This window comes from Macaca thibetana, chromosome 11 (assembly GCF_024542745.1).
Source record: "Macaca thibetana thibetana isolate TM-01 chromosome 11, ASM2454274v1, whole genome shotgun sequence".
Classification (NCBI taxonomy): domain Eukaryota; kingdom Metazoa; phylum Chordata; class Mammalia; order Primates; family Cercopithecidae; genus Macaca; species Macaca thibetana.
In genome coordinates this window covers 13,162,815-13,190,807 of record NC_065588.1, presented here as the reverse complement: position 1 = coordinate 13,190,807, position 27,993 = coordinate 13,162,815, and the positions used below count along the sequence as shown (strand labels likewise).

Sequence of the window (27,993 nt, the reverse complement as noted above, 5' to 3'; positions counted from 1 at the left end):
TCGCCCCGCCCTCTAGCCACGCCCTCTGGCCCCTGCCTCTAGCCCCGCCTCTCGCCCCGCCGCCACCCGGCTCCGCCGCCCAGCCGCCCCGCCGCCCCGCAGCCGGTGGTCTCTGCCCGTGGTGCTCCGTCGCCCCCGCCACCTCACGTCCTCCCGTGTGTCGGGAGCGTCTCGGCTACACCATGTTGGGCATGATCAAGAACTCGCTGTTCGGAAGCGTAGAGACGTGGCCTTGGCAGGTCCTAAGCAAAGGGGACAAGGTAGGCCCTCAGGGCTGCCGAGGACCTGAAGGATTGCTGCGTCCCACCCCCACCCTCTTCGGGGCTGCAGCGGGTGCTGAGGGGCAGGTGGGGCAGGAATGTGCTATCGAAGGTTCGTTCTGGTGTCTGTCACGAGTGCGGCTCTCCACCGCCCAGCACTTGGACTGGGAAGAAAAGGAATGAGAGGTCCCCCTGCAGCCGGTGGTGGGAGGAGGGGGGTAGACAGGAGAATTGATCCAAGGAGAGAATCCCAACCTGGGGAGTTGGGCACTGCCTGTTGAATGCGTTCTTTCGTTTAAATATTCCAAACATTCCGAACAGTTTGATTTGTTGAGAGACACTCGGTTGCAGAAATGAATGTGGCAAGAAACTCCCAAGTACTAGAGTACTGAGGACAGTAGCCCCCTTTATCCGCGGTTTCAGTTACCCGTGGTCAGCTGCTGTCCATAACTATTAAATGGAAAATTCCAGAAATACAAAAGTCCAGAGTTTTAAGTTTCCGGCCATTCTGCATAGCAGGATGAAATCTTGATTCCTGGGACCGGAATGCCCCTTTGTTCAAGGTCAGCCTCCTATCTCTAGCACCGGCCCTTAGTCACTTAGTAGCTAGCTTGGTGATCGGATCGACTGTGGCGGTATTCAAGTAACCCTTGTTTTACTTAGTAATGGCCCCAAAGTGCAAGCTTAGCAATCCTGGCGTATTGTTATAACTGCTGTATTTTATTATTGTTGTTCATCTCTTACTGTGCCTAATTGATAGATTAAACATTATCATAGGTATGTATGTATAGGAAAAAACATAGTAGGTACGGGGTTTAGTTCTGTCCACAGTTTCAGGTATCCACTGGGGGGTTTGGAAGGTATCTGCTGTAGATAAGGGGGACTACTGTGTAAAAGAACAAGACCTGTGCAGAATAGAAATAAATGCGCTAGGCAGGGAGCACAGGGGTGGTCAATTCTCCGGGGGGGGCTATGATGGGGCCTTCAGTGGAGTGTCCTGAGCTAGGCCTCAGGGATGTGTAGGAGTGCACATAACAGAGAAGACCATGCACAAAGGCCCAGAGCTGTACCATTGCTTTTGGCCAAACAGATCTGCTGGAGTTGGGTACCTAGAATACAGAATGAGTGAGGAGAGCATAACTGCTGTCTTCCCCCAAATTTATATCAGTGCTAACATGGGCTAACTGGACTGCACCCCTGAAAACAAGGAGAGTGCTGCTAGATTATAATCTCCTGGTAGACAGGTAGTTTGAACAGTGCAGCTGTATACAGAGCTCCCAATACGATGCCTCATTTGTGAAGGGACTGTATTGCCTGGGGGCCAAGTTCTGATACCTAGTACAATGATCTTCATATCACGAAAGTCCTCAATTAGACTCTAATCTGAACTCTTTGAGCAACCAAAGACCTTTCACCTGTTCTTATATCTGTTTCCCCAGCTCTATGTAGAATGAACAGTTTAGCCCTGATCAGAGGTCCCACATTTGAATACCTGCAGCAGCCAGGCAGGTAATGGAAATGGATGGCCCTAGCTGTTTTAGGCTATAAGGCATGGTGGGGACTGAGGCAAATCAGAGAGTGAACTCAGGTCCCCATCTATAGAGGGCAGTTCCAGCCCCTTGTTGCTATGCAGTGATATGATATGAAACATTGTTGCCAAATTCTTAAGGAAAACCATGTATCCAAATTCTTATGCGAAATCACCCAATTTAAAATTAATTCAACGACAACTATTTTTTGAGTGCTATGTGCCAGGCACTCTTCTAGGCAACAGGATAAAAGAGTAAAACCAGCAAAAGTCTCTGCCCCCATGGAACTTATGTTTTATTGGCTAATGAAGAAATAAAATGTATCATGGATCAGATAGTGATCAGTGCTGTGAAGAAAAGCAAGCAGGGAAGGGGAGTGAGGAATAGGGAGTGTTAGGAGTGAGGCTTTGGTTTTGAGTAGGGCAACTGACATAGTTGTGCATAGGCTGGACACAAAGGCAATAAGGATGCCAGTTATTAATATCAGTCCTGCTCTGAACATCCAAAGAACCCACCCAAGCCAACACAGAGCTGTCTATCCACCTCCCTGGGCAATGAAAAAGGCACCTGGTAAGGTCTGCAGCATCACTGGCCTCCCCATCAGGTAGTTGCCCTACTCAAAACCACAGCCTTTCTCCTAACAGCCCTGATGAAGGTTCGTGTGGTTTTAACACTTTAAGAATCCACGTGTTCTTGCTTTTTGTCATGGAATGGGACTCACTTTGTCTTTTTGAGTTGATGATGATGGTCCACACAGGCGGAGAGTCTGGACTGGTTCGTAGCCTGTGCCCTCAGATTCCTTCCTCACCCGTTCCCTGCTCTGCTATCTCCCTGTGGAGTGGAAGCTGACCCATTTGCCCTGTTTGCCAGGTCAAATGTCAGCTGGCGCCCAGCTACATTTGCTCAGTGGGAGTCACTACTGGGAGATAAGAGGGGAGAAACCAGAGTATTTCTTCTTCTTCTCTACCCCATCAGAGCCGTACTACTAGGACCTTCTCTGTGGCTTCGGCTTCGGCTACACAGGCCACCACGGTTCTAGCTCCTACCCAGTAACCTAGGTATCTGAACTTAGGTAACAGGTAATCCTCCCTCTATGTCTCCTAGGGTGCTTACTAACCTCTAGGTTGCCTGTCTGTGCCCTGCTGGCATCTCAGTCCCTCTGTTATCTATGTAACCAATTCCTTGCATTGAGGTGCCTCTGCTCTAAATACTCTGGTAGTTTCTGTTTCCTGTTTGACTCTTATTGATACAACGTCACCTGCCATTAATTTGGGGCCTCTGGGATAAGGAGAACTCCCTAATAAGCATCTTCTCTCAGCGTTTGATGGGAATATGGGGCCATAAGCGATATTGGTACGAGATTAAAGCAAATCATTTAACCCAAATGAACTTCAGTTTCTGCAGCTGTAAAATGGGTATAAAAATATCTTTTCCATCTATTTCCAGAGTTACTATAAATATTAATTTCTTTAAAACCATGAAGACATTTTGTAAAGTAGTATACACATTCTACAAATATAGTAATAGCATTGTATCAGTGCTCATCTCAGCTTCATTCTTTCTAGCTGTGTGGTCACAGGCCAACTTAGCCCCTCTGAAGCTAATTGTGGAAGAAAATAATAGTTCATATCTTAGTAGATTATTCTGAAGTCAAATGAGATAACCAATTGTGAAACTGTTCAATACTAGTACTTGGTTGGAGATGGAAATGGTTAGCTTCCCCCTAGTTTTACGGTAAAGTGTGGGTAAGTTACTCAATATCCCCTGTGAGCCCTTGAATTTCTCAACTCTAAGATGAGAATAACAATGCCAATGGGAAATTAATTAATTATGCATAGATACTTGTAAATCTTTTTTTTTTTTTTTTTTTTTGAGACGGAGTCTCGCTCTGTCACCCAGGCTGGAGTGCAGTGGCCGGATCTCAGCTCACTGCAAGCTCCGCCTCCCGGGTTTACACCATTCTCCTGCCTCAGCCTCCCGAGTAGCTGGGACTACAGGCACCTGCCACCACGCCCAGCTAGTTTTTTGCATTTTTTAGTACAGAGGGGGTTTCACCGTGTTAGCCAGGATGGTGTCGATCTCCTGACCTCGTGATCCGCCCGTCTCGGCCTCCCAAAGTGCTGGGATTACAGGCTTGAGCCACAGCACCCGGCCTGTAAATCTTTTTTTTTAAATATACAAACTTAAGGGTATTATTTTTGAAGAGAACCTCTCCCTGAAATTATCTTTTATCCTGGAAACAGCCTGGGTCAGAAACTATTGTCCACTCTTCTGGGCAAATGATGGCATACCATGTTCCCCATATAGCATGGGCTTCAGGCTCACCAGATGTTCAGGACTGATTCCAAGTACTTGGCAGGAAGGCTAGTACTGCTGCAGACCTTATCAGGTGCCTTCTTAACTGCTCAAGGAGGGAGAAGGATAGACAGCTCTCTGTGTTAGATTGGGTGGGCCTTTGGATGCTCAGAGCAGGACTGATATTAGTAACTGACATCCTTATCAGATTTGTGTCTGGCCTGTGCACACAGGTTAGGACCTGATAGCCTGACTTTGAGTCCTGGCTCCACTATTCACCCACTGCAGTTTGGGCATGTTACTTAACCTCTTGTTCCCCAGTTTCATCTGAAAATGAAGATTAAAGCACTAACTTCTTTACAGGGTTATTGGAGAAATTGAATGAATGAATCCATGTAAAGCATTTAAAATAACACCAGACAAATAGAAAGTACTCTGTCAGGTTAATTATTATGATCAGTATTTTCTTGTAATGAGAAAGCAGGCTTCCAGCATTAGCATGTATACCGACTACATGAAGTGGGAAGAACTGACCTTTCAAAGGACTTGCAAATCCCATAGCCAGAGGCATTCTTGTTAGACCTTTGTCTGGGACTTGAACTTGACCAAGGTTCCCATTGAATGTTGAAAATTGATTTTTGTAGCCGCAGGCCAAAATTTCTATCTAGGAACTGATTGGGAGCAGAGACTAATGGAGATGGTGTGAAGGAGGGCTATTATTGTGTTCCATGTCACAAGCAAATGCACTAAAGATGTTAAATTTTAAGAATCAAGACTGTGTTAACTTAGCTGCCTTATTCTCTACAGCAGTAGAGAATTCTAGTTAAATAAATTTAAATAGAGCTCCCTGGAGAACTAGAATAGTTTTACAATTCCATCTCAAGCCTGAATTTTCACAGTGGTCCCGTGGTTCAAATGAGTGATTATGGATACAGATGCTATGAAAACAAGTGGTCCCTGCACTGGAACTGGTTTAATACATTGTGGCCCAGCTTTTCTCCAGGAGATCCTATTAGACGAGGTCCTCATCTCTCTGCCCACCTATTTTGGCTCTTGTATTCCTTGTCGTTAGAGTAAAACTAGGTTTTACTCTGCATCTCTCCTTTCTCACAAATATTTGTAGAGTGGCTACAATATGCAAGACGTGGTACATCTAGGTACAGAGAGATAGAATGGTGAACAAGAGAAACAGTCCTGACCCTGTGGGGCTTATGGGTGGGAGTTTAACACATCATTTAATTGTAATGACAAGAAGGATTGTGTTATGAAAGTACAGGGTGGGTAAGAACATCACAGGGAACCTATTTTAAGTCAGGATCCTCTCTGAGGAAATAACTTTTAGGTTGGAGCCTGTTAGATGAATAGGGAGGTACCAGGCAAAGGCAGGAGGAGAATGCTCCAGGGAGAGGGAGCAGCAGACACAGAGGCCCTGGTGTGGAAATGACCGTGGCATCAAAGGAAACAGCAGAAAGCTGCAGAACAGGTGCTGTGAGTGTGGCTGGCAAAGTGGGTACAAGCTCAGTGGTGTCTGCGTCATCAAGGGCAGGTTAAGAACTTGGTGAATGAATGCCTTTAGGCAGGGGATTAATTAACGCAGATTGGTGTAGAGTGCCCTATGTATGCTATCTGGACAATCCCAACCTCATTCACTGCTCTAGTCTCCCCTTATGTTGATGACTGCCAGATTTACACCTCTATGCCAGTGCCTTGCTGAGTTCCAGAGCTGTATGTGCAACGGCCCAATGGACAGTTTGCTCATCTGTATCAGGAGGAGGTGAACTGATGGACACACAAGACCCCTTCCAGCTCTAGAGTTATCTGACGTTAGGGGTTCCTAGAAAGGAGAGATCACTCAGGAGAAGGAGGTGGTCCTTAAGAAGTCCTTAAGGTCCTTAAGGCTTTAAGAAGCCTTAAAGGATGATAGGTGTATCATGGGGGACTTGGCTCTCCGAGTCGAGCTGGAGTACTTTCTTGGCAGCCTTTCTTTCCTTGCTGTGGACTTTCTACCTGGAGAACAGGCCGAGAGCCCGGGGGACTCATGCCATTTTATAGATCTCTTTTCTGCTGCAGAGACCCTCCATTCAAGACCCAGACATACTTGCAAAATCCTATGTTTTGTAACATAGGATTTTGGTCACAAATGTCAGTTGAATGAATGTAGGGTAGATGAACTGGCTTGCTATCAAATCACCATCACTGGACTAATGGTTACAAAATCCAACTCCCACGAGAGCGTCTGAGTTCTTCTAAGATCTGGACCCTGCCAGAACACCTTTCTTGTGTCCTGCTGGACGGTCTTTGCTCCAGCCACAACTATTTGTACTATTTGTACCCACAGCCATCATACTGTTCTTGACCTCTCCTCATTTACTCCTGGGGTACCCACTGCCTGGAATCTCCTCCCCCAAATGATCAGAGCATTTACCGCCTTGTGCAATAATTTATGTAATTTTCCTCACCACCCTCCTGAGTATCCCTATCATATTCATCTCCAAATCTGTAGCACCTGGCAAAGGTTTTCGATCATGTTTATTCCATGAATCAATGAAGTCATGACTGGACGTCCAGTTGGGTGATCTGTAACCACCTCAAAGTCAGCTTGACCTCCCCAAACATGTTATCACATGCACCCATGCCCCTTAAACTAACCTAAGTAGTCCTTTCCTGTGTTCCCATACTGCCCTGGCACTCCTCACCCCCTAAAAATGTCATCAGATGATAACCTTCTGTTTTCCTGGCAACTTCCCTTATTAGGCCATGCCGATCCTGATATCAGGAACCAAGACTTTCATGTCTGTCTTATAGCACCTGGAACAATGTTCAGCACATAGTAGATGCTCAGCAGTTGTTGGTTAAATGAATAAAAGAAGAAAAGAAAGACGAAAGGAAAGAGCCAGTTAGCTCTTTCTCCAGTGAGATCTTGTCTTTGGTTTTCCCATTTGTAAAAGAAGTAACTGCCTAAAATGACTTCTGATACCTCTGTTCTGAATTTGACACGGGCATACAACTGTCCGCCCACAGTACCTAACACAGTGGCTAAAGAGAGAGGTTACAGACTAGGCAACATTGCAAGACCCCGTCTGAAAGACAGAGAGAGAGGAAAAGAAAAAAAAAAAAAGCAAAGACACTTTGGGAGGCTGATGTAGGTGGGTCACTTGAGCTCAGGAGTTTGAGACCAGCTTGGGCAACATGGTGAAACCCCTGTCTCTACAAAAGAAGACAGAAAAAAAATACAAAAAAATTAGCTGGGCATGGTGGCACACACCTGTAATCCCAGCTATTCAGGAGGATGAGGTGGGAGGATCACATGAGCCCAGGAGGTTGAAGCTACAATGAGCCAAGATTGTGCCACTGCACTCCAGCCTGAGCAACCATGAGACCATGTAAGAGGGAGGGAGGGAGGGAGGGAGGGAGGGAGGAAGGGAAGGAAGGAAGGAAGGAAAGAAGGAAAGAAGGAAGGAAGGAAGGAAGGAAGGAAGGAAGGAAGGAAGGAAGGAAGGAAGGAAGGAAGGAAGGAAGGAAGGAAGGAAAGAAGGAAGGAGAGAGAGAAAGAAAGAAAAAAGAAAGAAAAAGAGAAAGAAAGAAAGAAAAGAGAAAGAAAAAAAGAAGGAGGATAAAGAAAAGAAAGAGAGGTTTAAATGCTCACTTCACCCCCCATAGCTATGGAGAAACTTGCAATGAATATGAGACTAAAGTACACTGGAGTTTGGCAACTGGAATTTTTGTTTCAGTTTCACCATTCGGTAGTTACGTCACTTTGAGCAACTTAGTCTCTCTCTGGTTCTTCATTTTCTCCTTGATAAAATTAGTTAGATTAGGTAAACTTTAAAACCAGTTTAGGTTCTGAACTTCTGTGATTCACAGGATAGTGTTTCTGGAATTTGAAACATTACAAGTGCCAAGAGTAGGTGTGTACTCAAATGAAAGGGGATTCTGGAATTCTCTGTTGCAACAGAAAGAGCAAAACACCCTAAGTTTACTTAACAGTTTGCTACTGAAGGCTCTTTGGAAGTGTCAGATTCACCAGATGGAGGGCTTCACAGCAGCCTCAGAATGATTCGGCACGGTGCCCCAAAGTCAAGGCTGACTTGCTGCCTCATGATTCCTGGTCTGGCGCAATTTCCTCTACCCCATGTGAAGTGGGGGTTAAGTAGGAACTTGGCACTCAGGGTTAAAATTACAATATTAAGGCCGGGCGCAGTGGCTCACACTTGTAATCCCAGCACTTTGGGAGGCGAGGGTGGACAGAACACCTGGGATCAGGAGTTTGAGACCAATCTGCCCAACGTGGCAAACCCCATCTCTACTGAAAATACAAAAATTAGCTGGGAGTGGTGGCGCGTGCCTGTAGTCTCAGCTACATAGGAGACTGAGACAGAAGAATTGCTTGAACCTGGGAGGCAGAGGTTGCAGTTAGCAGAGATCACACCACTGCACTCCAGCCCGGGTGACAGAGTGAGACTCTGTCTCAAAAATAAAAGAAATATTCAATATGCTCATTGAGACTACACTTGCCACTCACAGTCCTACACTCCTGCCTTCCTCCAGAGACACCTTCTGTCCCCCTTGGGAGTCACACCCTCTTCCATAGTTGAGAATCGTCAGTCTAGGATATTATATGGAAACCTATTTGACCAATCTAGGGCAGCCAGGTTCCCTACCACGTGTCTGTTTTTCATAATCATTATTAGGAGAGACAGCACCTTAATCAAATAAATATCTGTTGCACTTCTAACATGTAAAGCTTTGTGGTATAGTTTCTGCCCATAAAGGCTTTATTGCAGATTGTTAAAACTATAGTAATGGTTCATTACCAGATGGTAAAATTAACATAGACCAACTTTTCTTCTTCTAATGGAATAGAATAAAATTCACTCCAGTAGAGTAGAAGAGAAGAAAACAGGATAGGGGGAAGGAACAACAACAACAACAAAAAGAACCAGGATGCATCTCATCCATAAGGGTAAAGCATTACTTTGTGAAACTTTATTTTAACTATGTGTATGTTCATGATAAGACAGCCTGTAAAAAATGCTTTCCTTCTTGTGGATTGTAATTTTTTTTCAAAGTTTGAAGAACACTTCCTTACAGTATGTCCAGGAATACAAAATTAAATTATATGAGCGATCATGTGGCAAGGAGCAGGAGGTGCGCTGAAGGAGAACTGTGGAGGTCCATAATGAGTCTAAACACCAGGGAAAGGATAGTCCAAGGACGGGGCCTCAATGCAGAAAGTGGTGATGTGGAGATGAAAGAAGGATTTACGTGAAAGGAGACAATGGAGCTGAGCACTAAGCGGATTGGGAGGCTGTGATTTAGTGAGACAAGAGTTTGGGAGAGGATATGCTGTGTCTGGGAGAGCGGTGTGAACAGAACTACAGTCACCCCTTCCTGTCTGTGGGTTCTGGATCCACGGATTCAACCAACCACAGATGGAAAATATTTTTTTTTTAATGGCAATACAGAAATAAAAAATACATAAATCAACAGTAGAGGCCAGGCGTGGTGTAACTGCCTATTGAGTTCACCTTGCCTGCTGCCTAGATAGAACCAACTTATCAAGACAGGGGAATTGTAATGGAGAAAGAGTAATTCATGCAGAGCCAGCTCTGCGGGAAACTGGAGTTTTGTTATTACTCAAATCAGTCTCCCTGAGCATTCGGGGGTGAGATTTTTTAAAGATAATTGGCAGGTAGGGGCTTGGGGAGTGGAGAGTGCTGATTGGTCAGGTTGGAGATGGAATCATGGGGGAGTCGATGTTAGGTTTTCTTGCTGTCTTCTGTTCCTCGGTGCAATGGCAGAACTGGCTGGGCCAGATTACTGGTCTGAGTGGTGTCAGCTGATCCATGGAGTGCAGAGTCTGGAAAATATCTCAAACACTGATCTTAGATTTTACAATAGTGATGTTATCCCCAGGAGCAATTTGAGGAGGTTGAGATTCTTGGAGCCAGAGGCTGCATGACCTCTAAATTGTAATTTCTAATCTTGTAGCTAATTTGTTAGTCCTGCAAAGTCAGACTGGACCCCAGGCAAGAAGGGGGTCTTATTGGGAAAGGGCTGTTACCAATTTTCTTTCAGAGTCAAATCATGAACTGAATTCCTTCCCACAGTTAGTTCGGCCTACGCCCAGGAATCCCACAAGGACAGCTTAAGGGTTAGAAACAAGATAGAGTCAGTGAAGTCTGATTTCTTTTACTGTCATAATTTCCTCACTTAAAATTTTGCAAAGGCGGTTTCCATTGTGGCCCATGCCTATAATCCCAACACTGGGAAGCCAAGACAGGAGGATTGCTTGAGCCCAGGAGTTTGAGACCAGCCTGGACAACATAGGGAGACTCTATCAAAAAAAATTTTTTTTTTAATTAGCAGGGCATGGTGGTATGCACATGTTGTCCCACTTACTCAGGAGGCCAAAGTAGGAGGATTGCTTGAGCTCAGGAGGTCGAGGCTAGTGAGCCACGATCATAGCACTGCACACCAGCCTGGGTGACAGAGCGAAACACTGTCTCAAAAATAAATAAATAAATAAATAAAAGATATATGTGTGTGTGTTTGTGTGTGTATACACAGAATAGCAACTATTTATTTGGGTTTTACATTGTATTAAGTGTTGTAAGTAATGTAGAGATGATTTAAAGTATATAGGAGGATGTGTGTGGGTTATACGCAAAATACTGTACCATTTTTTATCAGGGACTTGAGCATCCATGGATTTTGGTATCCATAGAGGTCCTGGATCCAATCCCCCAAGGATGCCAAGGGACAACTGAACTCTGATTCTTCTTGAATTGCAGTCCTCCTACTAGAATGAACCTAATCTTGGGGGCTTCACAGTTTTGTTGGATTGTGGTCGTTGTATTTTTTGTTTCCTCCCTTCTAAGTTTTTTTTTTTTTTTTTTTTTTCTGGATCTCCTATTTGTTTATCTTCCAACCTATTTACTGAATTTTTCTTCTCTGTTACCAGATTTTTAATTTCTGAGAGCTCTTTTGCTCTCTGAGTGTTCCATTTTTGTAGCATTCTGGTTTTCAGGATGCAATATCTTCTCTTATCTCCCCAAGAATATCAAGTATAAGATTTTCCTGCTTTGAATGTTTTCTTTACAAGAATCCCAGAACCTGTTTCTCACAGCTCTTCATACTCAGGCCTGTCCCTTCTGCTCTATGGCCATACCCACAAAGGAAAGATTTTCAGCCTTCTGTTACTGCTTCTAGAGACATCGCAAGTTGCTACTTTGTAACTCTTAAACACTGTGCCTTCTCTCTCTCTAGGAAGAAGTCTCCTATGAAGAAAGGGCCTGTGAAGGAGGCAAATTTGCCACAGTAGAAGTGACAGATAAGCCTGTGGATGAGGCTCTACGGGAAGCAATGCCCAAGGTCGCAAAGTATGCGGGGGGCACCAATGACAAGGGTGAGTACCCCTGCAGGACGTGGCTCTGGTCTTGGGGGCCAGCTTTGCAAGGTCTCACTTCATCAGTGGTAAACACAAGTGAGGGGCTACAAGGCACCTGTAGCGACCTGTTGCAGCGACCCGCGAACCTCCTGCACTATGTGAACAAGCAGTTTATTGCAGGAATCTGGGGCAACAACTCTGGTATCAGCCCAGCCTGTCCCTCAGTTGAAGGCATCCCTGCTCAATATCTCTGAGTTCCTGCTTCACTCCCAGGTGTGGGACCATATGCTCTATATTTTTTTTAACCTTGCAGTGCTTATTTTGTCTTTGGATTGGTTGACTAGGTGACGTGTGCCCACAGTAAGCTGAGCTACAGCACAAGGCAAGGCCAGCATCAGGCTGGTGATCCCCAGAGTCAGCCCCTGGTAGCTCAGATTCTGCTGGGTCCTGAGGCTCAGTGAGCAGGGGGGTTCCAGACCCTGTCTGGCACATGAAGGGTCTGAGAATTCTTAGCCTATCCCGCTCTTAAAAACTTGGCAGTTCATGCTGGCCACCTCTCTACTTTTAAAATGATAAGCCTGAAGTCTCATGAAAGGTATACCTGTTAGATGTAAACCATATTTTAAAATGAGTTTGACTCGTAAGAAGCCCTCTAATTTGGGTAGCACTTTGGAATCACTGCAAGACAAAAATGGGCCAGAAAGCAAGGGGAAAAAAGAGATGTTGTGTTTAATTTTTAGGATATTTCTCAAGCTGATAATTTAAAGAGCTAAAAACATGTATTAGCCTTAATAACATTTACTAGAAGCTGCCCTATTAAGTAGCCATTCTTTTATTCCTTTACTTACTTAATAAAAATGCTTTAAAAAAAAAATTTACCAGGACTAAAGTAATCAGGCTTTGGAAGATATGTTAACCTGTAGGAGGTCAGGAAGAAATCTCTTCCTTCTTAATACTGTCTTAACATTTTTTTAGATGAAAATATGTATAAGAATTATGAAACTCGGCCGGGCGTGGTGGCTCAAGCCTGTAATCCCAGCACTTTGGGAGGCCGAGACGGGTGGATCACGAGGTCAGGAGATCGAGACCATCCTGGCTAACACGGTGAAACCCCATCTCTACTAAAAAATACAAAAAACTAGCCGGGCGAGGTGGCGGGTGCCTGTAGTCCCAGCTACTCGGGAGGCTGAGGCAGGAGAATGGCGTGAACCCGGGAGGCGGAGCTTGAAGTGAGCCGAGATCCGGCCACTGCACTCCAGCCTGGGCGACAGAGCGAGACTCCGTCTCAAAAAAAAAAAAAAAAAGAATTATGAAACTCACTAAAGAAAACCTTGAAAATAACAAAACAGTATTCCCTAATTCCCCCGTTCAATACAATCAATGTTGTCTTTTGAATATATTTTTTAGGGCTTTTTAATGTAATCTTAGTGTTCCTACAATTACGTATCCTGCTTCTGTTAGTTATTATTTCATAATTATTTTCCACTAGTGCCAAAGAGTCTTCTTAAGCATAATTCCTAGCTATGTTACACGGCATCATGTGTCTGTAATTCACATAGACATATTCCTGTTCTGAACTGAATTTATCATTCTGCTGTCATGAATATCTTATTACCTATAGCCTTTTCCATATTTTAGATTGATATTTTAAATAGGCAGTAATTAAATACTGGCTAGGCATGGTGGCTCACACCTGTAATCCCAGCACTTTGGGAGGCCAAGATGGGTAAATCACTTGAGGTCAGGAGTTTAAGACCAGCCTGGCCAACATGGCAAAACCCCATCTCTACTAAAAGTACAAAAATAAGCTGGGCATGGTGGTGTGCACCTGTAATCCTAGCTACTCGGAAGGCTGAGGCACAAGAATCGCTTGAACCCAGGAACCCAGGAACCCAGGAGGCAGAGTTTGCAGTAAGCCGAGATCACACCACTCCACTCCAGCCTGGGCAACAGAGCAAGACTCTATCAGAAGAAAGAAAGAAAGAGAGAGAGAGAGACTGATAATCTACAGTCTTGCTATATATTGCCAAATCATTTTTTAGAGTTGTACCACTATACTCCTACCAACAGCGTATACAAATAACAGATGTTCATGTATTTCTATGTATTTTTAACACTTGAAATGTTCATTGTTAATTTCAAGAACAAAAAATACCGCCTTGAAAGACGAATGGAACTAATGTGTCTTCCACAGCCCTGAGCAAGCTCTGTCTCTGATCCCTGCCTCACTCTGTGTTTTTGTGTTTTCAGGAATTGGGATGGGGATGACAGTCCCTATTTCCTTTGCCGTGTTCCCCAATGAAGATGGCTCTCTGCAGAAGAAATTAAAAGTCTGGTTCCGGATTCCAAACCAATTTCAAAGCGACCCGCCAGCTCCCAGTGACAAAAGCGTTAAGATTGAGGAACGGGAAGGCATCACTGTCTATTCCATGTAAGGAGATGATCCTTCGGGCATCCATGGGTGGCGCTTGATTCCCATACCACTCCTTACATCCCCTCTAGCAAGCATTCGCATCAAATTTTTATGGTTGCTGAATTAATTTAAGTAGGAAATGCTGAATCCTAACAGTTTCTCATTTTAATTTCTTCAGGCTGCAGCACACACACATTTGCATTTTATCAGAATAAATGCCTTGGCCAGTTGCCAAATTCATGGATAGAGCTTAAGCCTTGTTTAAGTTTACAGTGAATGTCTACATTAGCCATAGCAGGGTTCTAGGAGACTCAGCAAATATCTTAAGTCAAGCCGCGGTCTGGATTCGTGCACACATGGGAAGCATAAAGGGCTGAGGAATACCTGATTTCTACCCCACACTCCCTTTAATGCCAGAGAGCAGGGAATATTTGCCAGAGCTGAGCTGCCACCCTCCTTGTTGTTCCTGGGCAGTAGTCCTTTGAGCAGAGCACACATCTATTCTCTTGTCATCCTGGTCCTGTTTCCAGGACTTCATGTGGGGTCATTTTCCCTTGACTATAGAGAATAGCAGGTGCAAATGGTTGCTAGTTTCTGTCCCTCGAGCTCCAACCTGCTCTCAGAAACCAAGTCTCTTCTAGATCATTGATGACTCCTCACGTTTGTTAAAATCCTCCCATGTGACAGGCACCAAACCAGGCTCAGGGGAAGACCAGGATCTTCACCAGAAGTAACCATAGGTGGTTTGGCTCTGCTCGGGAGCAACCTCCTGAAAAATTCATATACATATAATCTTGCACTGTACTGAGTATTGGTCCACTTTCAGGGACCTCCAAACTTGGCTGCCCTGCTGCAACGCTGCACCTGATGGTGGGACCATTTTCCCTGGAGCTGTGTGAATGTTCTGAGAATGTGAGCTTCACTGCTGTGTGCAGTCCTAGGCCAGGTGACTGCAGGGCCCCCCAGAGGACAGTGAATGTAATGCAGCTGGGAGCTGGCACCAGAGCCTCAGCTCCTGTGCTTGTCCTGCAGTCCTCATTCGGACTTCCCAGCTTCCCTTCAGAGGGTGTGAAGAAAGCAAATTAACTTAACATTATCTTTTCCTAGGGTAGAGAAGTACGTAGGGTGCAGCATTGAAGGAAGCACTCACTCTCACAGCTGTCCAAGTGCAGGATGGGGACTGAGATTGAGCGCCTCCTTAAATCTTGTACCCTGGGTTAGATGTCTGCTTGTCTTTTCCATTCTGTTTCCTGTGTTTGGGAAGCAGCAGGTATAATATAATGAACTTATATTTTGTTTGAATTCCAGCACTACTGCTTACTAGCAGGATGATGCTTGGGAAGTTACTCAGCCGCTTTAAGACTTAGCTTTTGCATTTGTTAAGTGCTGATAATATAACCTCCTATATATGATGTGTGTGTGTGTGTGTGCATGTAATGTAACCTTATGGGATTATTGTTAAATATCTTTCATTATTTACTAAGATACTATTTATATGTTACCTAATGTTTATGACCTGAAGCATGTTTTGGCAATTACCCCTTCTGTCTGTTTATTCTTATTTCATAAGGAATGAGACAGACATGATTGAATCAGTTCACGTTAAGACTTCAAGCAGATGGGGCTAGTTTCTGATCATTTGTTTTACCAGACCTGGGTAATGAGTGGATACATATTGTTTTCTTTTGTCTTTAACTGTTTAGTATGGGAATTTTCAAACTTATAGAAAGGTAGAAGTGTATAAGATCATGAAACCGTATGTGCCCATCCCCCTACCAACAGCAGTGATCAACTCAAGGCCAATTCCATGTCCTGTGTATCTTCACAGCATTCACCCAGCCCTACCCTGGATTATTTTTAGGCAAATTCCAGACATTATATTATTTCATTCATAAATATTTCAGGTAACTACTAAAGTTTTTTTTTAAATATAATCACAATACCTTATTTTTTCTGAAATTTTAATAGTAATTCATGAATTTGTAATATAAAATATTCAGTGCTCGGATTTCCCCTATATCTTATTTGTTTTTGTTTTTGTTTTAGTTTTTTTTTTTTTTTTTTTTTTTTTTTTGAGACAGAGTCTCACTCTGTCACCCAGGCTGGAGTGCAGTGGTATGATCTCGGCTCACTGCAACCTCTGCCTCCCAGGTTCAAACAATTCTTGTGCCTCAGCCTCTCGGGTAGCTGGGACTACAGGCATGTGCCACCATGCCTGGCTGATTTTTTGTGTTTTTAGTAGAGACCGGGTTTCACCATGTTGGCCAGGCTGGTCTCGAACTCCTGACCTCAGTTGATCCACCTACCTCGGCCTCCCAAAGTGCTGGGATTACAGGCGTGAGCCACCGCGCCCAGCCTGTTTTTTTTTTTTTTTTTTTTTTTTAGACAGAGTCTTTCTCTGTTGCCCAGGCTGGAGTGCAGTGGTGCGATCTCGATCTCGGCTCACTGCAACCTCTGCTGCCTGGGTTCAAGCGATTCTCCTGCCTCAGCCTCCCAAGTAGCTGGAATTATAGGCACCTGCCACTGCGCCTGACTAATTTTTGTAGTTTTTTAGTAGAGACGGGGTTTCACCATCTTGGTGAACTCCTGTTTCACATCTTGGTGAAGTCCTGTTTCCAGGACTTCATGTGGGGTCATTTTCCCTTGACTATAGAGAATAGCAGGTGCAAATGGTTGCTAGTTTCTGTCCCTCGAGCTCCAACCTGCTCTCAGAAACCAAGTCTCTTCTAGATCATTGATGACTCCTCACGTTTGTGAGGACCAAGTTCTTGGTCCTTTTGACACAACTCTAGTAGCCTTTGATGGCTCCCTGGCTTTCTGGTATAATGAGATGTTTTGAGCACATCTTAGCATTTCTTGCCCCAGAGCTGGAATTAGCCATTTCTCTAAGGAATGCTGGTTTCTTATGGTGGGAAGGGGTATCTATTTAAAGGGTACTATCAAAGGCAGGTCGGTGACCATTTCCTTTTAATTCTCTGAAATCTAAACAGATGAAAGTGCCAAATGTGGTGTCCAGCCTGGCTCCATGGAATTTTTAACATGGAGTTCTCACACAGCATATGGTCATTCCTCAACTCGCCACTTGATGTCACTGCATAGTCAAATGAGCATTCAAAAGTACCCTGCAGTGATTTGTGTTATTTCTGATTCTGTTGAAAGCAATGTTAATGAGATGGTGGAAGGCAAATGTACTACTTCAAATGCAAAAGTACTCTATCAAATAATGCAGTGAGTGCTTTCAATGACAAAATTAATTCTAAAATGAAAGCCTGGCATCCTTCATTCAGTCTTCCTTCTTTATGAACTTGTGAAGAGATGTTTACAAAGGAATTATACATTTATTAGCATTGTTAATTACTGGAGCTTTTAGATGAATAGAATGCTGTGAAAAAAAAATAGCACTATCAGAACATGTTTAGTATTCACAAGAGGCAATAGAATTATCCTCACACTTAGACCAGCCGCAACACTTCAGACTACTGTCCTTTCTCTATGCACTTAGGTTAGAGTTGGCCTTTTCAGCTCATTTCAACACCGGGTTCTCAATAGCGACCAACAGCAGGAGAAATCTGATGGTCTTAATGAAACTTTCAGGGTTTAAATGAAATGTCTAGATATAAAGGAAAAAGTTGGAAACCAGGAGTTTATTTTCAGGGTAACCTATGCTCCAACCCAGTTCATCACTCAGTGGTCGTAGGACCTTTGGTGTATTGCCAGCCTCACTGCACCTCAGTTTCCTCATCTGTAAGATGGGCATGAGTACCTAGCTTTTATAGTGTTGTGAAGATAAAATGAGATAATATCTGTAAATACCTACTCAATCCTACACATGAGGTAGACACTCAGTAAATGTTAGCCTATTCTCCTCCTAACTTCACCTCCCTTTGAGAATTTGATCAAGTTTTATTAGAATTAACAATAAAAAAGTCAAAGTTACTGCAGATACACTTGGGTTAGAACCTCAACAACTCCAATAATTATGAGTTTTATAACTTGCAGCAAGTTGTTTAATCTTTCTGAGCCTCAGTTTTCTCATCTATAAAATAAGATTTGTAAGGCATGATTGTGAAGGCCAGTTTCATTGTGCATTTGAAAGAACTTTGTCAGCTGTCAGCACCTAGGCTGCTGATGTCACTTTTCCCTCTAAATAACCGGGCCCCAATGGAGGCCATTGGCAGCTTGGGAAGTTCAGCCTAGAGAAAGAGAAATTTGGAAGAAAGAGCTCAACTGCTAAACCCTTAGGGGGTTCCCATGTTACCACTTAGGAGATTTACAGACCAGTGTTTGCCCATGTTCCTAGACAATTCAACCCTGTTTGTAACCACAGGAAGTTGGGGCCAAGGGTTTTCAGTCTTAGCACCCTTGCTTTGCCCCCTCACTTCGATTAAAAGGGGACTTGCTCAGTCCTGCTATTGAAAATAGCCCCCTGTGCTTTTCTGTCCCTTTATCCAGCTTTATTTTGCTTTGCTTCACTTATAATCAATTGCATTATATATCTCTATCTACTCATTTATTTATCGCCCTCTCCCCACTAGAATGCAAGCTTCCCAAGGGTAGGGCCTTTGGCTAGAATATAACAAGTATTCAGGCCGGGCGCGGTGGCTCAAGCCTGTAATCCCAGCACTTTGGGAGGCCGAGACGGGTGGATCACGAGGTCAGGAGATCGAGACCATCCTGGCTAACACGGTGAAACCCCGTCTCTACTAAAAAATACAAAAAACTAGCCAGGTGAGTTGGCGGGCGCCTGTAATCCCAGCTACTCAGGAGGCTGAGGCAGGAGAATGGCGTAAACCCGGGAGGTGGAGCTTGCAGTGAGCTGAGATCCGGCCACTGCACTCCAGCCCGGGCGACAGAGCGAGACTCCGTCTCAAAAAAAAAAAAAAAAAAAAAAAAAAAAAACAAGTATTCAATAAGAAGTTGGTGAATTGGCCATCACATTGGCTCACATCTGTAATTCTAGTACTTTGGGAGGACAACGCAGGTGGATCACCTGAGCTCAGGATTTTGAGACCAGCCTGGGCAACATAATGAGACCCCATCTCTAAATAAAAAACAAAAACAAGTTGGTGAATGGATGCATGAACAAAAGAGCTTCATCCTTGCCTCTCCTGTGCTTCTCTCTCTCTGCTCTCTCCCAAAAGATCTTGGTCCCCATCATAGCTTCAGTTGTCACCAGTATGTTGGTAACTCTCCAGCCTGACCTCTGTCTGTCTCCCCTGAATGTCTTGTCATCCCATCAGACTCAGCGTGGAGCCTGAGACAATGTGGTTTACCCACTCATTCATTCCTTCATTCGAAAGATAGTGGATTCCTTCTTCACTTACTCTGTACCAGGAACTATTTTAAGTGTCTAACAGTAAAATGGATGTCATGAAGTAATGTCTTTGCCCCTGGAAGAATTCAAGTGCCATCTGGATAGACGGGTGACACTTATGCCATGTGACATTTGCACTAGGTGGGAAGTTTGGTTCAATTTGACAAACATTTATTAAGTATCTCTAATATTTAAGCCACTTCACCTCTAAAAGCCTTGCCGATGATAAGATTCTATGTCTCAGCCTAACTAATCACCATTTTCTCTCCCCCTACAGCTTTCAGTTATCCCGTAAGTCTTTTATAAACTCCCGCCAGGCAGGGGCTTCAGGCTGTTTCTCTGTGGATGATGCCCGGGTCAACACGTCTCGTGCTGCCTTCTCTCCCAAGCACCAGCCTTATATTTCCAGCTCCCAGGAGGCATCACCACGTAATCCTCCTCAAGAATCTCCCAAATCAGCATGTCCAAAACACAACGCAGATTTCCACGCAAAATCAGATCCCTTTCTGTGTTCTCTTAGTGATGGTCCCCTCCCTCCTCCTACCCATGCTGTTCCAATGTCATTCTGACTCCTTCACTTCTACATCTAATTATTGGCTCATCCTGGTCAGCTCCCAGCTGTCCCTTCCTTCCCTTGCATCTACACAGGTCTTCATCATCTCTTGCCTGAATGATGGCCATGGCATTGACTCCCAGCTCTCCCATTTCTGACCCTTCTAAAGTGTCCTTTTATCACCACCTGCCTAAGGCACAGGACTGATCACGTCGCCTGTCTTTGCTCAGAAACTGAGCCTCCCCAGAGGCTGCTCAGCTCTGGCTGGGGGCCTCAGGCCCATCCAACCAGACATTGGGGTTTGAACAAAAACCCAGTTAGTAATGAGATGCTTCATTTCCACTAGGAGAGGGTGGGTCAACTTTGGGTCCCAAATGTTTGACCAGGCAGTAAAGCCTAGTCAAAATGCCCTATGATGGCACTGACTACCCTCCACACACAACACCACTCCCATGTCGACCTGATCTCAGAGCGTTCCACCCGCCCCCACCCAACATGACTCCCACCCCGGACACAACATCTACTTCCAGACCTTTGCTCATACGTCCCCAGCTCCTCTCAACCCTCCCCAGCCTCTGTTTGTTGGAAGTTCTGTGAGGACAGAAGGTTGTCATATTGTTCATTGCCAGCATCAAGAAGAGATACTCTATTTCCAAACAAGGTCACATACACAAAAAAGGTAGAGATGCTCAATAAATGCTTAATATCACCTCTTTCTTAATACCTTCCCTTCGTGTTCTAAGTCAGAACCCGTCATTCGCTATTCCTCACCCCCAGAACATTCTGGATGTACCTTCCACCTTCATTCCAGCATTTCCCTCCAGCCAGCGTAATCCTTCTGTGTGTTTCTCTCCCGACCACCACACTTCGAGCTCTCGAGGGTGGAAAGACGTCTTATCATCCTTACAGCTCTTATGGTATCTGGCTTGCATTTTGTGCTCGGTGATGTTCAACTCAATAAGCAGGGGTCTAGCCTGGCTGAATGAAACGCTTATTGTGTGAAGCCTGTCTTCCTGTTGCAGCGAGATTGTCAGTTCCTGCTCTGACACTTCTTTTGCCTCGCACAGGGCTGCATGCACAGCAGACCGTACACCAGTGTGTGTTGATCCATTGATTGTTAAAGTTTCGAAGTTGAGTGGTCAAGCTCAGAGTCATTCTTCCTCCCTGCATGCCTGCACCAGACACTCCCTGAAAGATAATGCGTTATGATTTTTTTGCTTCCTTGGACGCAAGCCCCACTTCCCTCCACTAGCCCTCGCTATTGCCTGTGTCATCTTTCCCCTTTCTAACTCTTCCAGACCTTTTGAGTCAGCTCCTTTTGTGTTTCTGGAATCAGGAGTGTGTGTATGTTTGAGATTCCTCAGTTCCCATGGTAACCAAATGCTTTATTCAGAATACTGAGCTCTGACATTGGGTGAGATAAAGCACTGCCCTGGAGGAGAGCTTCTTTCAAGATGAGGCATTTATAGATAGAGACATATTCACAGGCTTACAAAAATAATGTATAGACTTCACGTTTATTTCTTTTAGGGGCTCAAAGCATTTTATGAGCATTTCTTAACTCACCTTCAAGCGCACGCACTGTTACTGTGCTCCATGTCCAGATTGGAAACTGAGGCAGGAACCAATGAGGCAAAGTGTCTACGAATACAGGCAGAGTCAGCCAGAGCTAGGCTCCCTTCATACACCAGGGGGTTCCTGGTAGGGTTTGGTTTCTGGCTTGTTCGTGTGGTTCTGTGATGGGAGTCAATGTGGTTGGTTAAATTAGCAGAGAGGAGAACTCATGTATCTGTTCCCGTAGCCCACCCAGTTGGTTTGTTTTCCAGTAAAAGGATTCTACAATGAAGCAATAGGGAAAATTTTATCTGCATTACCAGCATTTCAGTCTGCCTGGGAATAAATATAAAGAATTGAGGGTTTTCCCAGAGTGAATAGGAATCCCTGAATGATGACATTCTCCATCTCACTCTCTGCGGGTTTCCTTCTGCTTCTCAGCCGCTTCTCATTGTCCTTTGCCCTGTCCTCTTTCTCCACCCACCACTTAGATATTAGGATTCTAAGGAGCAAGCTTCTGGCCTGCTGTTTGCACAACGTCTCTACCACATGTCGCTTCTTACCATGATTATAGCCAGTACCTACTTGCTGGGCACTCCCAAGTTTCTGTCACTAGATCCTTCTCCTTCCCAAATCAGTATCTCTGACTCCAGTTCTGTCCCAAGCCTAAGGAGGTTTTTACATGGTCAGACACACATTTAGATAATAATTTTTGCATGAATGTATTTCACAGAGGGACCTTAATATTCATATGCCCCCCAAACTAAATCATGAACACCCCTACAGCTGCCCTTCCTGCCTAATGTTACTCTTCGGCCTTTAATCCCTATTCTGGTTAGCGACATCTTTTTCTACCCAGAGGCTTAACTGGAAGCCCTGGAGAATCCTCTCTTCCTTCCTGTCTCTTACCTCCCTCTACATACAGGTACCTCTCAAATCTGCCTTTCTCGCACCTTCATCATCTCGCACTTGGCTGTTCCTGGGCTCCAGTGGCCCCACATCTCTCAACCCCTTGCCATTTCCCCTGTCCCTCCACTGCTACCAGAGGGATCCTTCCAAAACACAATTGGATCATGCCAATCGTCTGCTTTAAAACCCTTTCCAGGACGGGCGTGGTGGCTCATGCCTGTAATCCCAGCACTTTAGGAGGCTGAGGAGGGTGGATCACCTGAGGTCAGGAGTTCGAGACCAGCCTGGCCAACATGGTGAAACCCCTTCTATACTAAAAATACAAAACTTAGCTGGGCATGTGCCTGTAGTCCCAGCTAGTCAGTAAGCTAAGGCAGGAAAATCACTTGAACCTCGGAGGAAGCGGTTGCAATAAGCCAAGATCGCGCCACTGCACTCCAGCCTAGGTAACAAAGCGAGACTCTGTCTCAAAAAAAACCCTTTCATAGGTATAGCTGTGCATCTAGGATCCGGTTCAAACTCTTTAGCATGTCTTTCAAGGCCTTTGCATCTGGCTGCAGTGGATCCACTTCTCCTGTTTGAGTTCCCACCACTGTCCCCTTAGTGTGTGCTCAGATGTTGATTATGTAAATGAGTGAGCGAGACTTACGTAAACACTTCACTCACTATGTCCTAAGTGCTGTCGTCTTTAGCTCTGTCAGGCTGAAGACATCATTTTTATTGTTTAGCCCCGAATTGTTCATTTAACCAAGGGGTCTGATATGTTCAGGCACTATGTTAGGTGTTCAGCATACATCAGTGGCCAAAAAATGATAAAAATCCCTGCCGTGGTGCAGCCTATATTCTAGCAGAGGACACAAAACATAAACAATAAACTGAATGAGTATATTATATAGTATGTTAAAAGGTGATAAGCGCCGTTAAAAAAAGAAAGAAAAAGTAAAACATAGGAAGAAGATTGGGATGGGGTTAGGGAATGGGGTTACAAGGTTACAAAACATTTTAAGAGTAGGCCTAATTGAGAAAGTGAAAATTGTTCATTGAGCCAGTTCATAATATTACTTTGTTATTTTTTTAGTGGTATTTTTTGTTTTATTTTGTTTTGGAGACAGGGTCTCACTATGTTGTCCAGGCTGGAATGCAGTGGCTATTCACAGATGTGATCAGAGCACACTGCAGCCTCAACTCCTAGCCTCAATCAGTGCTCCTGCCTCAGCCTCCCAAGTAGCTGGGACCACAGGCATGCATCGCAACACTCGGCTACATGATATTTCTTCTTCTTTTTTTTTTTTTTGTGGAGACAGAGTCTCACTCTGTCGCCCAGGCTGGAGTGCAGTGGCGTGATCTTGGCTCACTACAAGCTCCACCTCCTGGGTTCACGCCATTCTCCTGCCTCAGCCTCCCGAGTAGCTGGAACTACAGGCGCCTGCCACCACGCCAGGCTAATTTTTTTGTATTTTTTAGTAGAGATGGGATCTCACCATGTTAGCCAGGATGGTCTTGATCTCCTGATCTCATGATCCTCCCACCTCAGCCTCCCAAAGTACTGGGATTACAGGCGTGAGCCACCGCGCCCAGCTGTGATATTTCTTTAGATTACCATCATGTCCCTCACCCTGGAGTCAGGAAAAGTCTGTTCTGAGCAAATTGCCAAGTAACAATAATAGCTACTGTTTGTTGTGAGCTTACTATGTGACAGGCTCGGCAATGAGCAGTTTGCACAGTCTTTTCTCCTTTAATCTTTACAGTAGCCTTCGAAGACTGATGTTATCACTATCCCTATTTTACCAGCGAAAAACCTGAAGATTTGAGAAATTAAAGAATTAGCTTAAGACCTAGAAAGGGCAGAGCTAGGATTTGAGCACACATTAGCCGTTTTGCCTCTAACTGATGAAGGAAGATGTTTGAGGACCACTCCTTTGGAGCTTTCCAAAATCAGTACTTAAAGAGCCAACATTGTCCCTTTACCTAGAGAACAATTCAGTGTCACAGCCCAAGTAGGGGCTGCAGAGAGCACTCAACACCTGCTTCTACCTCCAGCACCTGTTTCATTTCAGACAAATGGTTCTCAATCTAAAGACATAGTTCATAAAATCTCCAGTGTCTTTTATTGCCTGAAAAAAGTCTTTCCTGAATGTTCATCGTCTGTCTACTAATCCAGTTTCCTCTCATTTGAACTTCAATGAAGCTAGAGCCCAACTTTCTTCATCTCCCTTATTATCTCTTCAATATACTTGAAGAACCAAGCCTCTGCTATTCAAAATTGGTCTCAGTTTCATCCATGTTCAGTAGCTGTTGTCTAGACATTAGAACAACCAATCCATTACAGACAACATCCTGGGTGTTCACATCAGTGACCCTGCAGTCAACGTGCTGAATGCTTGTCCAGCATGACCAACCACTTGTAAAAGAGCAAAGCATGATTCAGAGGACTCCACCAAAAATAATGCATTATTTGGCCTAATCTTGGCCTGGTACAAATTCAGACTTTTGAGTCATACAGCTCATTAGAAATTGGGATGTACTTGACTCTAATAAAAATTTTAGTGCAACCCAGATTTAGAGTGGTATATTTAGGGTAGGCTACAAGACGAATTTTGGGACAGAAGCAGATGACGTAAGGGAGAGAATAATAATCTTGAAAAGAAAGACTTTATTGCTTCTCTGTCCCCAATTTCTGCCATCAAAAGAAATGCCAGATTTAGGAACAGTCTCTTTCCTTACTAGAAAAAGAAGGCTTTCATGATTTGAGCAGAAGAAAGGATTTATGAGAAGTGATTTCTTTATTTGGGGCATGTTTAAAGCTTGTGTGGGGCCCTTCCAAGTCTTCCTTGGGTCTTTGCCTTTGTTAGCTCTGAGTTTTTTGTTTTTTGTTTTTTGTTTTGACACAGGGTCTTGTGTTGCCCAGGCTAGCCTAGCTCTGTTTTTGAATGAAGCTGCTACAAGTCACTGCTGTGATGAATTCAATCACTAGAGCTGCTCTGCTGTGGAAGGGGCGTTAGCTACCATACTCCCATACTCATTGCTGCAGCTCTGCCCTAAGTCCCCTGTAGTCTTCCTCCTTCACATGGTGGTGACAGAGCAGCAGAAAAGAGGTGCAACCGGGCAGTAGAGGGAGCCAGAGAAAACGGTGAAGGCTTGGCCTTTGGGAAAGCAAACCTACTGTCCCCTTGGGATATTTCAAGAAAGAAAGGGAGGCTCACATTTGTACTCGGCTACTGTGTTTCAGGACCCATATCAGAGTTTTTCACGTCCATTACTGCATTTAACACTCATACCTTTGGAGGAAAAAGAAAATTTATCTCCTTTTACAGATGAGGAAACTGAGGCTCAGAGAGGTAAAATCAACCCATCTAGGAAGTAGTGACTCAGTCCCCAGTCTTACCACTCTAGCATGCTTGTCATAATAAGCGTGGTGAGTGACTTCTTTTTTCTAAAGATTGCCCCTCTCTCAGAGGTCATGTCCTTTCTTAACCAGTCCTTGCTCTTGAACCCCCAGGCAGTTTGGTGGTTATGCCAAGGAAGCAGACTACGTAGCACAAGCCACCCGACTGCGTGCTGCCCTGGAGGGCACAGCCACCTACCAGGGGGACATCTACTTCTGCACCGGTTATGACCCTCCCATGAAGCCCTATGGACGGCGCAATGAGATCTGGCTGTTGAAGACATGAGTGAGCCACTGAGCCAAGAACTTCCTGGAAGCGTGCCTCTGTGTCTCCTTCCTCAGGGGGCAGGAGGGGACAGTACTTCCCAAGTTCCAACTGCAAGTCCAACTTAACCAACTTTCCTTCAAAGTCAGTTACTGCCAATTTTCTGAAAAAAGCATGTTCCATATACTAAGTCTCTTTTCTCACGGTGGGAAATAGTACAGCCAAGATAGGCAGCATCCTTCTCATTGATTTAGAAAATTCTGCGGTAGACCAGAAAAATCCTGGCAGCTTTTCTCCAGCCATCTGGGTCACTAAAAACTGATTTTCTAAAATTATTGAATTTGTATTTTGTTATTAAGGGGGAAATGTGATTTGTGCCTTTCATCTGTGATTCCTATAAGAGCTTTGTCTTCAGAAAAACTAAAAATAAAAGGCATTGACTTAAACAGCTGAGACAAATCATAAGTGTAATTATTTCCAAGGTTCTACAGTTCTGAAGGTAATATAGGTGTGAGTACTATTGATGGTGTTTACCATTGCAGGAACCCTATATTTAGAGCTCCCAAGTCCTTCAGAATATAAACTCGAAGATCCCAGGACACACACCATCCCTAAACTAGACATTTCCCATGACAGTTATGTATCACTCTATGATTAGAAGTTGAGGATTATGTTTGCAACTGTGGTCTGCAGAGAGTTCCAGGAGTCACAAGAGCAGACTGAGAAGAAAAATCATTGCACTGTGGTGCACAGACAATCCTGGAGATACGATATCTGCCGGAAGGATTGGTTCAGGAGGATGAGATGAGAAGCAGCTGGGGTCCAGTTTCATTAACTGAAGAGGATAGGAATGAAAGAAACAGTGCAGTTTGGCCTGCAGAGAAGGACACAGATGCAAGACTGTGAGCAGGAAGCGGGATGCAGCTGAGCTGGAGCAGAGCCCGTGCGTGAGCAGGGGAGGATGAAGCTCTCAGTGGGCCCAGGGCATGTAGAAGGTACTCTGATCCTCATGGTGCGCCAGGGTCCCACACTCTCAGCAGCCCTCCCTAGGACAGCTGGACAGGTTTTCAGGGAGAAACCCACCTTAGCACCCACCCACACCCTATTTGCTGTTTCTGTAGGAAACAGAAAAATGAGCTTTAATCCTCACCATGAAAAGTTCTTACTGGACATAAAGTGGGGTTTCCTAAGGAGAGGAACAAGAACTGTATGTCATCATCTTTCCTGGAGTCCTTTCAGCAGTCTTCTGAGGGATGGGCCATGACCATTTCTGAAGCTCCTGGGTGAAAATCATCAGCCACCCAGCCTTGACTATCAGACACCATGCCTAGCACTTTGCATGCAGTGCCCCACTTATTCCATGGGCAACTCTGTGAGGAAGGTACTGCTGTTCCCACACACAGATGAGGAAGCTGAGGGTCCCACAGGCTCCCACACTTGGGAAGACTTGGAGCCAAGACAACAGTGCAGCCACAGAGGCCTTAATACATGTCAAGGAGTTTAAGTTTTGTTTTAAGAAAACTGAGGCCAGGCGCGGTGGCTCACACCTGTAATCCCAGCACTTTGGGAGGCCGAGGCAGGCGGATCATGAGGTCAGGAGATTGAGACCATGCTGGCTAACATGGTGAAACCCCGTCTCTACTAAAAATACAAAAAATTAGGTGGGCGTGGTGGCAGACGCCTGTAGTCCCAGCTACTCGGGAGGCTGAGGCAGGAAAATGGCATGAACCCAGGAGGTGGAGCTTGCAGTGAGCCGAGATTGCACCACTACACTCCAGCCTGGGTGACAGAGCGAGACTCCATCTCAAAAAAAAAAAAAAACAGAGTAAAAAGGAAAATTGAAAAGTGCATGGGCAGCTTTGAGCAGGAACATGATACTGTTATGTTTTAGAAAGAAAGTTCTGTCTACAGTGTGGAAAATAGACTGGAAAAAGAATATGACTGGAGACAGAGAGACCAGTCACAAGACTAAATCAAAACTAGATCATGGCAGTGGGGATGGAGAGAACTAGACAGTTTGGAGCAAGAGAAGAGGTTAACAGGACTTGGTGACTGGTGAATGAGATGAGGAAAAGATTTGAAGAGGATCAGGGCATTGCTCCAAACTATGCCACTGTGGCAAATTG

General features: G+C 44.7%; 1 protein-coding gene across 1 annotated transcript; it reads left to right on the top strand.

The window, feature by feature from the left end:
- The first annotated feature begins 6 nt into the window (after window positions 1–6).
- On the top strand, window positions 7–26,313 carry HEBP1 (heme binding protein 1). Its single transcript, XM_050748289.1, has 4 exons — window positions 7–260; window positions 11,354–11,492; window positions 13,725–13,905; window positions 25,717–26,313. Exons 1-4 carry the CDS (start codon window positions 183–185, stop codon window positions 25,886–25,888), a joined length of 570 nt encoding a protein of 189 aa, XP_050604246.1. The 5' UTR covers window positions 7–182; the 3' UTR covers window positions 25,889–26,313.
- The last annotated feature ends 1,680 nt before the right edge of the window (window positions 26,314–27,993 follow it).

What these genes read in the sequence shown, in the direction of transcription:
- HEBP1 (XM_050748289.1), top strand. Translation starts at nt 183, where the DNA reads ATGTTGGGCATGATCAAGAACTCGCTGTTCGGAAGCGTAGAGACGTGG. An exon ending in TCCTAAGCAAAGGGGACAAG is followed by an intron (nt 261 to 11,353) that starts GTAGGCCCTCAG and finishes CTCTCTCTCTAG; the next exon opens with GAAGAAGTCTCCTATGAAGA. An exon ending in GGGGGGCACCAATGACAAGG is followed by an intron (nt 11,493 to 13,724) that starts GTGAGTACCCCT and finishes TTGTGTTTTCAG; the next exon opens with GAATTGGGATGGGGATGACA.